This window comes from Notechis scutatus, chromosome 3 (genome assembly GCF_049901735.1).
Source record: "Notechis scutatus isolate UNSWTSFEM ecotype Mainland chromosome 3, rNotScu1.2, whole genome shotgun sequence".
Taxonomy (NCBI): domain Eukaryota; kingdom Metazoa; phylum Chordata; class Lepidosauria; order Squamata; family Elapidae; genus Notechis; species Notechis scutatus.
In genome coordinates this window covers 162,532,145-162,545,170 of record NC_142011.1, presented here as the reverse complement: position 1 = coordinate 162,545,170, position 13,026 = coordinate 162,532,145, and the positions used below count along the sequence as shown (strand labels likewise).

The 13,026-nt window shown below is 37.3% G+C and overlaps 1 protein-coding gene across 4 annotated transcripts in view; it reads right to left on the bottom strand.

Annotated features, from left to right (window-relative positions):
* Positions 1 to 12,777, bottom strand: part of RBBP8 (RB binding protein 8, endonuclease) — a 56,773-nt gene extending 43,996 nt beyond the window's left edge. Inside the window, exons 1-3 of one of the 4 annotated variants that reach the window (XM_087961625.1) lie at positions 12,479 to 12,777; positions 5,450 to 5,560; positions 1,002 to 1,217 (exon numbers count right to left, since the gene is read on the bottom strand). In XM_087961625.1, coding sequence (XP_087817751.1) covers positions 1,002 to 1,113 — 112 coding nt within the window. In that variant the 5' untranslated portion in view covers positions 1,114 to 1,217; positions 5,450 to 5,560; positions 12,479 to 12,777. Of the gene's footprint in view, positions 1 to 1,001; positions 1,218 to 2,818; positions 3,171 to 5,449; positions 5,561 to 11,496; positions 11,701 to 12,478 lie in introns of those variants that run through there. The other 3 variants (XM_026670318.2, XM_087961624.1, XM_026670319.2) reach the window with 3 other exon arrangements.
* Between the last annotated feature and the right edge of the window lie 249 nt (positions 12,778 to 13,026).

Below are 13,026 nucleotides of genomic sequence, written 5' to 3'. Positions count from 1 at the left end.
TTGTTGTTATGTCATATATCTTAAGATTGCTTTAATTATTTCATGAGACAGACTTTTAGATATTACTCTGTCTCCTTGATCCTAATCTTCTTAGCTATTGATATCAGTTTCACTAGTGGATTGCTGTAACAAGTTCTTAATATCTCATGGTACTTTTCTATGGTAATAAGCTAGATAAAATAGGACAATTTTTCTCTTTGATTCTTGGAATCTGATAGTATCTTTTGTTGATCTACTTAGATGGAACTTGGGGAGTTCTCTAAGCATACAGGAATATCCTAGTTAAAATTTCTATCATCATTGCACATCTCTGGCTTTGTAAGCCTGACTACTGAATATAATGGGATTTGCTTCTGATTTAAAAGATATTACAGGATTATACTGTGGATGTTGGATCCATCAAATTCTCTATCACTGGAATTTTCATAGCCATCATTATTACTTTCTAAATGTGATTAAAAAGAAAGAAAAAGTATATGGAACTCAACTGTATTTATGTTGTGTACCATTTGCTTAATCTAGGTACTGTATACTTGCATTCAAATGATTAAAGTTGAAAGTACTTCATTGCTTTACAAAGCATTCAATCTGCTTTATAGCTTGTGGTAAACTCAAGCAAAGTAAATTGATATAAGGCTAAATACACTAAGAGCTATTATAATCAGTTTTTCATATCTGTGACTAAAATATGAAAAAAAATCAAGGTTATTAGAACAAGACCAACACACTTTCACTTGAAATGATAATACATACCTATTGACATTGACTGCCATTGTGATATGATCTCACCAAATATTATAGAATATACAGGGCAAAAAAGTCAATGAAAAACTAAGTATAATATTAAAATATGAATCCCCATCACATGAACTCAGTAAGGATTCTTAAAATCAACAAACAAGTTTAGGAATTACATTATTTTACAGTTGTTGCTCATTTAGAAATAGCCCAGAGCTATCAATATTAATTTGCCAATGACTAAATACACAGAGCAACCTTACCTTTGACTTCTTTATCATGACATTCTTTCAGTTTGGACCACAGTTCCTTGAAACAGTCAGCTGCAGGTTCTGTAGAGTTGGGACTTCCACAATTTCCTCCAGAAGCACTCATTTTAACTGTTTATAGTTTTTCAATTTTTTCTGAATTCTTGATTGGTTGTTCTTCAAGTTCACATTACAGTTAGGGAGCAGTTTTTTCCCCAGACAACTGAATTCCTACAATGACAGATACAATATTTACAATATAGTTATTAAATGACAGTTATTGTAGTCAATCTATATCATTATGTTTAGATCTTGATTAATCATTTAAAAAAAATAACAGAGGCCATCAGGAAGCTGACTTTTTATTCTCCTCAAAAGACAAGTTTTTCCTGAGAAAATAAACAAAAGCCAAAATTGGCTGCTGCAAGAAGAAACATAAGAGAATTGAGATTTTATAAATTATTATGCTGTAATGAAATTAATTATTCTAACTATAGATTACATCTTTCCAAATGCATTACAGATCATCCTTGTTTAATGATTGTCTAGCTTAGAGACAGATCACTATTATAACGGTGATCAGTCTTCACATTTACAACCTTTGCAGTCTGTAAAGGAAAGGAAAGCTGAAGTAAGATCATAAGCGTAGTCATGATTTCACTTAGTGACTGTTTTATTTAACAACCAAGTTGCCAGTTCCAATTGTGATTGATAAACAAAGATTACCTGTTGATGAAAACATTAAGTGGTATACAAAGCTAGGCACAATAGTGAAGGAGACTGAAAATAATGAACTCACAGAGACATTAAATGCAGAAAAGTATGCTGGTGACTAATGTCCAGGAGGCATAGCATAAATTAAGAGTAGAATTTCAAGGCAACTGTAAAATATACAGTGCTTTTCCAATGCTTATATACTTGTACTGGTTAATTCTCATTATTTCCTAGATCTGAATGCCTTAAGATTGGATTGGGCAACTTGCAACCTGTTGGTTACATGCAGTTCTTTGCTCTAAAACTGCAATCTGTATTACCTTGCCTTCTCTTCTCACCAGCAAGTAGCTGGTTGGAAGATCAGACTGTTACCTATTACAAAAAGAAAGAAATGTCAGCATGCCAGGGAGCACATGGGAAAGTCTTCACTTTGACCACTGAGGCAGTCTTTGTTCTCAAAGGTGTGTCCGTCCTGATAATGCAGTACCCGAGCTAAGCACGCAAGGGTTAACTCTTGAATCGTTTTAGCCGAATCTCCAACCAACGCTCAAGTGACTGTTCCAGTAGTATCTTCCTTTGACCATTTACCACCACAAGATTTGATGCCTTCCATAAACATCCGACGGAGGTAATTTCGCCTCCAGGGGGAACTCTAAGCGTAGCGGCCTCGCTTCAATTCATGCCCGCCACGCAGCGGTTAAAAGACTTCGCCAGACGGCCCGACACAGCGGACACGCCTCCTGACAGGGCAGACTTTCTCCGGAGTTTGAAAAGGGCGGCTTTTTCAAAAAGGCCCAAGGGAAAACGGTGACATTAGACTACCCTGTTTCCTACGGAAAGGAAAAACCTGCGTTTGGGCGGCCCGAAAGAGGCGAAGCGGAGCCCTTTGATGTTTAGCAAGGGAGGTGCGTGGGCGCTGAGCGGAGCTGGGGAGGGGGGAGCGTTTTGCCTCAGACGGGAAAAACCCTGTGCGGAGGGCTCCCTGCGACCGCGAACAATGGCGAAGGGGGCCAGGAAAGAGTCCGTTTCCTGAAGGACGAAGGCAGCGGCCGCTCGTGGCTGCCCAAAAAGGCGCGCGGTTTTTTAGACAGCTAAGAGCGCTGCTGGCGCGCGGTTACCTGGCGGCACTAGTTCTTTTCATCCAACGGCAGGACCGGGAGGACGAGCGAAGAAAGATGCTTCTTTTTTTCCAATCCCCGGTGTTGCTTGTTCTTGGCCCGCCGCCTGCGGCGGGAGAACCAACGTTTGAGTCGCGGGGCTTCCGGAAGAGCCGAGCTGCCCCTGCTGGCCGGAGGGTGTTTTGGCGGCTTGAAAAAGGAGAGGATTTCTCCCCCCCCCCGCCGCCCCTCTTTTCAACATTGTCAGGAAGAAATCCAGCCTTCAATTGGAGCCGCGGGAGGAAGAGGCGAAGAAGAAAGGAGAGCGAGTCACGGGGCGCGTGCAGAGTTCTCTGTCCACCCCTCGCCCACGAATGGCTGCGGAGAGAAATTTTGGAGCACATCTCGCCTAAGCGATCCCGTCCCTGCCGTTTCAGCCTGAGGAGCAAATGGGAGCCTCTGAGCTCTGAACGCCCGCTAGAGGCCTTTTGTTTGCAGAATTAGTGCGTTTTAATACAGCATCAGATCTTCAAATTCGGCCTTGCTTTTAGAATCAGATAGTTATTTCTGTCTTACCAAAAAAAGAAAAAGGCCTGAAATGACTGTTTAACTCAAAGAAGTCGTGGAAGATCAGAAGGTGTGGAGAGACTTGGCCCATAGAATTGCTAAAGGTCCGACAAGACTAAATGGATATCATCATCATCAGGCCTAGGCTAGTAAACCAGTAGTATCAATCGTCCACAAAATAAATAAATCTCTGCAGTGGTTGCTTTGTGCAGAAACATAGAGGAGAAGGGAAAACTATCAAGGAAAGAGAGGAGATAAAATAGGGGAGGAATGTAGGTTTTACTGGCAAAAAAATACTGGCTACAAAACATGCTAAAGGAATACTGTACAATATTGGGCTTAACTGCTCTCCAAACATACTTTTTGATGCTATTGTTCTTTAATTCTGCCCTTCGGCACATCAGTTCCAAGTAACTAATATATTCAAAGGCTTAGGCTGCATTAATAGCCTTGAAATTAAACAGAAAGATCAAATTGTCAGTTCTTAAAAACTGAACTGTTCTAATTTGCCTAAAAATGAGTTTTCCTTGCTATAGGCTATAAGAGAATAAGCTGTTTTCAGGCTTGAGTATAATAATGTGCTAAGTGCTGAACATAAGCCTATTTGAAAAGTCTCAAGTGGAGGAGACCTTAAGGCATGTCCAAAGTGCATCTGGGAATAGGATAAAGAACACCTTCATTGTACTACAAGAGTTCTTCCATCCATCAACCTGAAATCTAGAGAAAATTTTGAAAATTTGTAAGAATTTACCCACTACCTTCATTACTTTGGCGGGTACAGTGCAAAAAAGGAAACATGGGATATTTATTCTTGCCTCTTAATTTTAATTATAATTTATCAGTAGTTTATCATGCTCAGATATTTTTACATATAATATATTAGTTATTCCATCAATATAAACTGCTGGATTGGACCAAAGATTTATCTAGTTTAAATTTTATTTACTAGAATGGTCAGATTCTCTGTAAGTTTTTGGTGAGACATGAGCAAAACGGGCCTCTTCTGCTAATGTTCTACAGTTTCTGGTCAATAAAATTACAGGTCCTCAACTTAGTACTACAATTTAGATGAGAAAAGTTGTTAAGTGAGTTGTACCTGATTTTATGACTTTTTTGCCATGGTTGTTAAGCAGATCACTGCAGATGTTAAGTGAACATGCAATTGTTAAGTAAATGACAATCCTATAATCTCAGGATGTTGCAACTATGCTGGTTGCCAAGCACCCAGAATTTGATCACATGACTCTGGGATGCTTTAACAGTTATAAGTGCAAGGTTGTAAATAACTTTTTTCAGGGCTGTAACTTTGGGGACTTAAACGAATGGTTGTAAGTTGAGGACTACTTGTATTACTAACTAGATACCATAGATAATAGCTATTGGTAGCTGTATGCCCCATGAATTTTACAGCCATCTTAAACTGGTAACTATAAGTGGTAGTAAGTTACTATGCACAGTATATACCGTTTAAAGAAGTACTTTCATTTTCCGATCCCGAATCTTATGTTTCAGTACAGTATTTGGCTTTATTCACTGCCCCCAAATCTAGAATTCTGATACCTAAAAAGTTGATAAGACAGTTTACCTTATCAATTTGCTCACAATGTAAAACAATATAATTTCTCTGGTCTACATACACAATATGTAAACCATACTGTCAGTGAAATTTGGTTGGTCACACCTCTCCTCAAGTCTTTTGCTTCTGTCCCTCTAAGCCAGGAGTGTCAAACTTGCCACGACACATTTTCATCATATGACGTATCGCAACTTCCCCCCCCCTTCGCTAAGCTGGGGGTGGGCGTGGCCAGTGCGTGACGCATCCAGCCTATGAGCCGCGTGTTTGACACCCCTGCTCTAAGCTATATTTTTAAAAAATGTTTTATTTCTGTAATGAAATTGAAAAGCGTTGCAAATGTAAACATTTGTTGCATATGTAAATTGACTTTCATTGCAGGGTTTTATTTAAAAATATGTGCAACAGATTGCAATTATAGATAGCTCTCAATTTACAACAGTTCATTTAGTGACCGTTCGGCATTACAATGGCACTGAAAAAAGTGGTTTATGATTATTTTTCACACTTACAATTTTTGCAACATCCCCAGGATCATACAATCAAAATTCAGAAGGTTGGCAACTGGTTCATACTTATGGCCATTGCTGTAGTCCCAAAGTCATGTGATCCTCTTTTGCAACCTTTGGACAAGCAAAATCAATGGGAATGCCAGATTCACTTAACTGGCAAGAAAACTCGTAAAATGTGACAAAAGTCATTTAACAAATGTCTTGTTTGGCAACAGAAATTTGGGGCTCCATTGTGGTCGTAAGTCAAGGCCTAACTGTACCATGTTTAGATTCGATTTTCATAGAATAAACTTAATAGTTACACTAAAGATTTGACTGTAGAAAAGTAAATAATCCTTTCCCAAATTTAGATTTCAAGAAATGTATTAATTTATATTATTACTGCAAATTCAGGGATATCATGTATATTCCCCCATAGAGTTACATCTACTTTTTGTCAGAAATGAATATACAAACAAAATGAGTTATCTGAATCTATTTAAATGGCCATCTGCTTATCTGTAGTTAGAGATCTGTTGCATTAAGTTTTTATTGTAGAAACAAAATAGGGAAGTATGAAACATGCTGTGAACTGTTTGATGTTCACAGTTAATGAGATGACATTACACCTAGCTCAGTGAGTTCTCATGAAAAGAATACTTCTTAATGGATTCAAAGTCAATACTGAAATATACTGCAGCATGTGTCATTTGTCTAGAAGGAATAAAATCCATAACCAGACAATAAAACAGAAAAGAATTAGCACTGTTATGCTGGTTAAATAGGGACAGGAACTCAAAGACATTTTAAAATACTTAAAACATTGATGATAGTAATAGACTTATCTGACTTAGATGTTGCCTTCTTATTTACATTTATTTTTATTACAATACTTTTTTGTTACTACCAAGGAGACCTATTTAGTAGGGATTAAAAAAAACAAAACTTAACACATTACTATTTCCAGAAGTATTCCTGTTGTTTCTTTATTGCCATAACTGAATAAAAGTAGATCTCTACTTCCTAATGAAAATCACTCAGTAAATTTATGAATACATTGGGACTAAAATCTAATCTATTTTTTTAATAAATGTGTCATCCATCATATGACACTTATACTAGTAACCATACTAAAAAGATTTAGGATGATTTTCATGTAATTATTTTACTAATTGTTATCAGAATAAGATGTAAGAATGGGCTGTATGAATAATTTTCCACAAGAGAAAGTTACACAAATTGTTTCCTAGTGAAAGTTTTTATTTAATAGTGCATCAAGTATATACAAACATTTCATTTAAGTTGCAAGATTGTTCAGCCAGCTCTATTTTTTGTAAATACACTGTTCTCTTGGGAATTAATCATTTATATGTTTAAAAAAGAGATCTCCCTCAGGGAAATAAGTTTAAGAGATGACATACAAAACATACATTATACTGCTGTCAGAGTATAAATCTAATGTGTTTGTAGCTTTTAACTTGACTTTTGCTTCCTGCAAATGTACATTCTAAATTGTCATTCTTACAAAGGAATTCAGATGCCTTCTGTAATGGATACTCTGTCTCTGTTTCCATAATAGCTAAACCCAAGAAGTGTGGGTTCAAACCTTCATTTTCCAAATGATCAGATACAACATGTATTATTTGTATGAAATGTTCAACATGTATGAGAACATTTTCTAGTGCCTTTAGTTGTGTACTTTACAGTGCTTAATAGGTTTGCTGAACAGTATTAACAGAAAATATTGTTATACCTGTAAGTATTATGTAATTGCTATTTGAATCAGGTTATGCTTTAGGAATGCTCCTTGAGGCCTCTTCTCTTTTAAAGTTTTTTAAAACTGATGTAATCAAGTAAACATTAGTCATTTAGACTTGTGATAAAGCCTTCTGTGTGAAATTTCACTGTATATATGTATTTCAGGAAAATACTGCATTCCTTGGATTTTTTTCAGACAATTATTTTGTGTTAGTCTTACTGCTAGCTACTGTTTGTTTTGTGTCATAAAGATGTAGGGCATTCCAGAAATCCAGTGTATTATTGTCCAATTTGTTTAACTAGTAAGGAATTCACAGTTAAGTGATAGAGTCCATGCTTCCTTCATGCAGAAGGCCTCAATTAAACTTTGACATTTCCAGTTAAAAAGAAAAGGGTTGGGGATATGAGAAGTTCCTTCAGGATGTTGCATTGACATTGCCAATTAGAGTAGCAGTACTAGATTAGACAGATCAGAGATACTCTAGGTATAAAAAGAGTTTTTTATCACCCTGTTCAGATTATGTGATGAAATAAGCTCAGATATATTATTTCTATACTATACATGAATCTACTCATCATGTAAATATTGAATTGCTAGTGAATGTAATTTTTGAACTGCTAATAATTAAAAACAATTCTAACTTTCCTATCAGAACAAGGGACTGGACGTTCTCTTTCAAGAGACACCTTGTCATTAATGTATTCTCATTGAAGAACACAAACAGATTTCTAAGAAATGGCAAGAATTTCAAATAATTTGAAAATGATCCTAGTGCAAAATATTAGCATAATCCATGGATTACTGCAGAAAACCTTTAGGAAATCAGAACAAAAAAAAACAAAGTGTATAATGACTGAAATGTTTATTCAGTATATATCTTTTTGTGAAAAGCCTCAAGGAAAATATTAGTCATGGTTTTTTGAACATGGATCCTGTTATTAACACACAAAGTGTCAAAAAATCTAATTTCCATAGTTCTAACTTTTAGAATTTAGAGTCTTACCATGTTCTTATATCCTTTTAGTTCAGCAAATTCTGTATCAGAATATTTGAGGCATTGTGAAAAATACTGCATACTAATATAAGCCCATATGAAAATATCTCTTCTGGCAAAACTCAAATTGGTATAAGTCAGGGGTCACAGATTCATTCAGAGATCTATATATCTGCCATCGTTTAGCTCAGTCTGTCACATAAAATTTGCTTGCAAGTAAACACAAAATTAACTCGCAACACACCATGTATGTAAATACTGAATTTTTTATAAAAAAAGAGCAACTTTTACCCAAAATCAGGCAAAGAAGGGAGATTGAGTTGCTCACAGAATCATTCAATGATCAATCATTCTATCTGCCATCGGCTAGCTCAGTCTCTCAAATTTGCTTGCCGTGAGTCTGCACTGAATTTGCTTGGAAGCAAACCTTCAGTCCTAAGGGAGGTTTGGCTATACTTAAAAGCAGAGCCGAAGATCTAAAGACTAGAAAGCAAGAAATCCAACCATTTTCTGCTTCCTAGCTAATCTAAATCTCCCGGCACAGAGAACAGATGATGGTCGGAAGAAGGAAAAATAGCAATTTAGCAGGCAAGTTTACAGGGTAAGGAGTGAGTGGGTGGGGAGGGTTCCCATGGAACATGTGAGCGGCGCAGCACTTGTGTTTCTCAGACATGATATTCTTCCGATTAAAATCGGAATTCCGATTTTTTTGGGAATCGCCGCGAGCGGAGTCCGGGCGGGCAGTGCGCAGCGGCGGAGCCCGGGTGGGCGGGCGGTGAGCGGAGCCCGGGCGGGCGGGCAGGCGGTGCGAGCGGAGCCCGGGCGGGCGGGCGGTGTGAGCGGAGCCCGGGCGGGCGGTGCGAGCGGCGGGCAGTGCGAGCGGAGCCCAGGCGGGCAGGCGGTGGCGAGCGGAGCCCGGGCGGGCGGTGCGAGCGGCGGGCGGTGCGAGCGGAGCCCGGGCGGTGCGAGCGGCGGGCGGTGCGAGCGGAGCCCAGGCGGGCGGTGCGAGTGGCGGGCGGTGCGAGCGGAGCCCGGGCGGGCGGTGCGAGCAGAGGCGGCTGAGCGGCAGGAAAAGGGAGCTGGGCAGCAATTTTTGGCGCGCGGTGGGGGGTCTCTTTTGGCCGGCCCCGATTTTTTTTTCAGAGAGGAATATCATGCCTGGTTTCTGCGCAGCCTGGATTAATTGCTTTGGGAGGGTGCTCTTGGGGTGAGATTTCTCTGTGGCCCACCAAAATTTTCTCACAGCCCACCAGTGGGCCGTGGCTCACCAGTTGGCGACCGCTGGTATAGGTGGTATAGTTCGAAAAAGCAAAGTAAGATGTCCATTTGGAAAGATTAGACATCTTACTTCGCTTTTTTGAGCTACAACACCTATACCATATGTTACAGTACAGTTTTCCATAATGCCCAAAATACAGAATTAATTTGCCTCAGGTTGGTTACTGAATGTTTGTACTGTGTAACAAATTGGAACAAATACTGAGATGGCATTTTGATAGATGAGGCAGAAAATCCCAACCATTCATTTGATTTATGTTTTGTCCTATCATATACAAGGTCAGTGTTTAAATTTTAAAATTTCTAAACCGTCTGTGCATAAAATCAGTGTTAAAATATGGTTGTAAAAAATAAAAAATCAGTGATTCAGAATTTGTTGCCATTTATCATTATCCAAAATCTACCAAAGTGCCCTTTGCTTTATCAAAGAGATTGCCTTAAAACATCTTTATAACTAAGAAATATTGAATCTAAAACTCAAATATTTATTTTTTTAATATTGGAGCGTGAAAGATGGAGTAGTTGTATGCTTGCCCCAAGGCTGACTGAGAGGCCTGTAGTATAAATTGGAAATCCTGCACATTTGACAAGGAAATCTACAGACATTTATACAGCTGGCACAAGTATCCATTGATGTACTGGCATTGAGGTTTGGCAAAAATCCCAATCCTGTTCTTTTTCCTTACATACCCAAACGTGGACCTACAGCTATACCAAATGTTTTGGGTTGATTTGGGTTGATTATTTTGTACTGTAGTAAGTAGGAGGAAGGTTAGAAAAAAATCAAAAAATAATGCCTTCTTGGTCTGACTGCAATGAGCATTGGCTTTGACAGTCAACTAGGGGCCCTCACCATTCCTTCCTTCTATATATGTATAGGAAAGTATAGCAGTCAAACAGAAAAACCTTATATTCACTTGTGAGTGAGCTTTTTTTGAAGTGCATGAGATTTATTTCTCAGAATATATATACAGAATTGCACTATGAACTGTAGATACTAGAGGAATCTATACTATAGTACAGATCAGGAGCAGAAAAATATTTTACCAGTTCATGTAGCCAGCACTGTGGAGCAATGTAAGAGAATTTGTTCAGGGTATTTTGTTGCCTTTTTCAGAGGCAGAAGAAAATGAGCTGACGAATTCAAGATCATACATTTTTCGAACCCATGAATATATTCTTCCATTCCACTGCTAAAGGATTTTATGTGGATTGATACTATTTTATCAACAAGATAGATTCTTAATCTTTATCCAGCATTACATATCCCCAAATCACCTCATTCCATCATTCTAGAGCAGATCTGGGACAGGAATCAGTTGGGGAGCAGGGAGGATGAAAAGTGAAGAAAATTTTTTGTTTCATAAATGGAAACTAATCCCAAATCAATAGTTTTCTTCTTTTGTTTATTTTAGTAGTAAAATGCCATTAAATTTGTAGAATGAAATCCAGTTAAAATTACTCATGAGTATGACCAATTAAAATCCATGCAGTTATTTGCAATTTTTCATTGTAGTGCAGCACTATTGTGCATTATTAAGACTAAGAAGCAGGTCTTACTTAATTCACTTTGGCTTTTACCCAAAATAAATGTGGTTCAAATTTAATAAGATAAATCTCTAGTTGGATTAACATATAAGGTTGCAATCTTATCCATTTGTATTTGGAAGGAGTGCCACTGTATTCAGTAGAAGTAATTTCTATGTCAACATGCATAGGGTTAAGCTGCTATACTCAACAATTAAACTGTTTTGAATAATAATAGCTTTTAAGTTGATGAGGCCACATTGTCTAAAATATTTCAAAATTAACTAATGTTGCCTAGTATATTTTAAAAATGATTATGCAATTCCCTTCTAAATCAATAAAAGCTATTTGGTATTGTCTCAAAGAATAATTAAAAATAGCTGTTTATCAACTTGGATATTTGCAGAGACCAAAGCTATACTTATTTTTTTTATTGAAAAGATCCCATAGAATATTCTGAACAGTTAAGCATTAAACATTTCCCAATAGACACTGATATTTTTTACTTACCTGGTAATTAAAAAGATTCTTAATTGTTTCTTCTAAAATTCACATTACAACAACTTCACTTAGGAAGAGAAAGTACCAAAGTATAATTCTTTTTGTTTTAAATCCAGTTGAAAGAGGAATATAAAAGTCACATTTATGTTAAACAAAAGTTATTTTGTCCTAACAGACATGACAAAACCTGTCTTCATTCCTTTCTGTTCAGCTCAGCCAATATACTACTTAGCTTCAGCAAGTTAATCAGTCACCAGATTCTACAGCCTTTGTTTTCAAAGATGTCTAATTCTTACATGACACTACCTGTATCCATACCCTAAATTACTGTAGAGCACAATGTCAGTATACAGCCCCTATTTATATTAGCAAAAGACAAACTGCCCTTCTAGTGGACAATTTGTAAAGTTGTGCTGAATCAAGATTTGTCAGGATTTCTGTCAGAATAATCTGATACATTAATTAATTAAAATTAATTAAAAACATGAAGAACTGATGTTGCAATGAAAAACAACTCTTATATGCGTAACATTTCCTTTTTTAATTTTCTGTCTTAAAATTGATTTAGTTACCATCTATCCTACAGAAAGAAGATATGACTACAATGTAATGCCTATTCAGTTTGGCATAAGACCAATTGAACAGAATAAATTTGCAAAGAGTTACATTGCAGCACAACAAATACATTTAAACAGTGGATCACTGCATACATAGGCAATGATCAGGCTACAATTCAGCTATCCATCTTTAAAACTATTTCCCAATTTTAGAGATGCTTCTATAATCATCTTTGCCTGAAATGTAAATGTTATGAAGTCTGATGAAAAACCACTCAATGAAGTTACAAACTGATGTAAGCCATAACTATAAACTGATATAGAAAAAATATGTTCACCAAAGAACACACAAAGAATAAGTGGCCTATTTGTACAGCATCCAGAATTAAATTTCAGAAGTAATATAGTATTAAATTGATACTTTCAAAACTTACCTTTTAAAAACTGAAACAGGTTGGTCTGATTCTGTTCTTGATCATCAATGACATATATTAAGCTTCCCTAAGCTGATAAACATCAAGCTTATATAGGATGAGAAAGTCACAGTGGACCATGCTACAGAATGCAGAGTGGAGTTCTGTTGCACCTAAGATATATACAATGTGCAATGGATAACCTAATATGTCTTTCATTTAACTGGCTGGGCAGGTTTTTGCATTCTCTGGAACATGGAATCATACCAGAATTTGTTGGCATAACAGTCCTGTCAAACCAGTTCCTTGGTAGAACAGAAACCTGTTCAACCAGTCGGCATCAAAGGGCAGTTCAACATGCTGCAGCTCAACTCAACTCTGAAGCTTCATAAGTGGTGAATTAGTCACGCCTCCACCAACTCCCAACATAAAATGTAGCCTCCAGCAAAATAATTTACCAAAGGAGGGAGTGTTGCATCCGTAACCATATCAAATGCACCATTATCCTATTGTTTCAGACTGCATTTTGATGCATCTAGATGGAGTAACTGATGAATAGTTTGAAACAA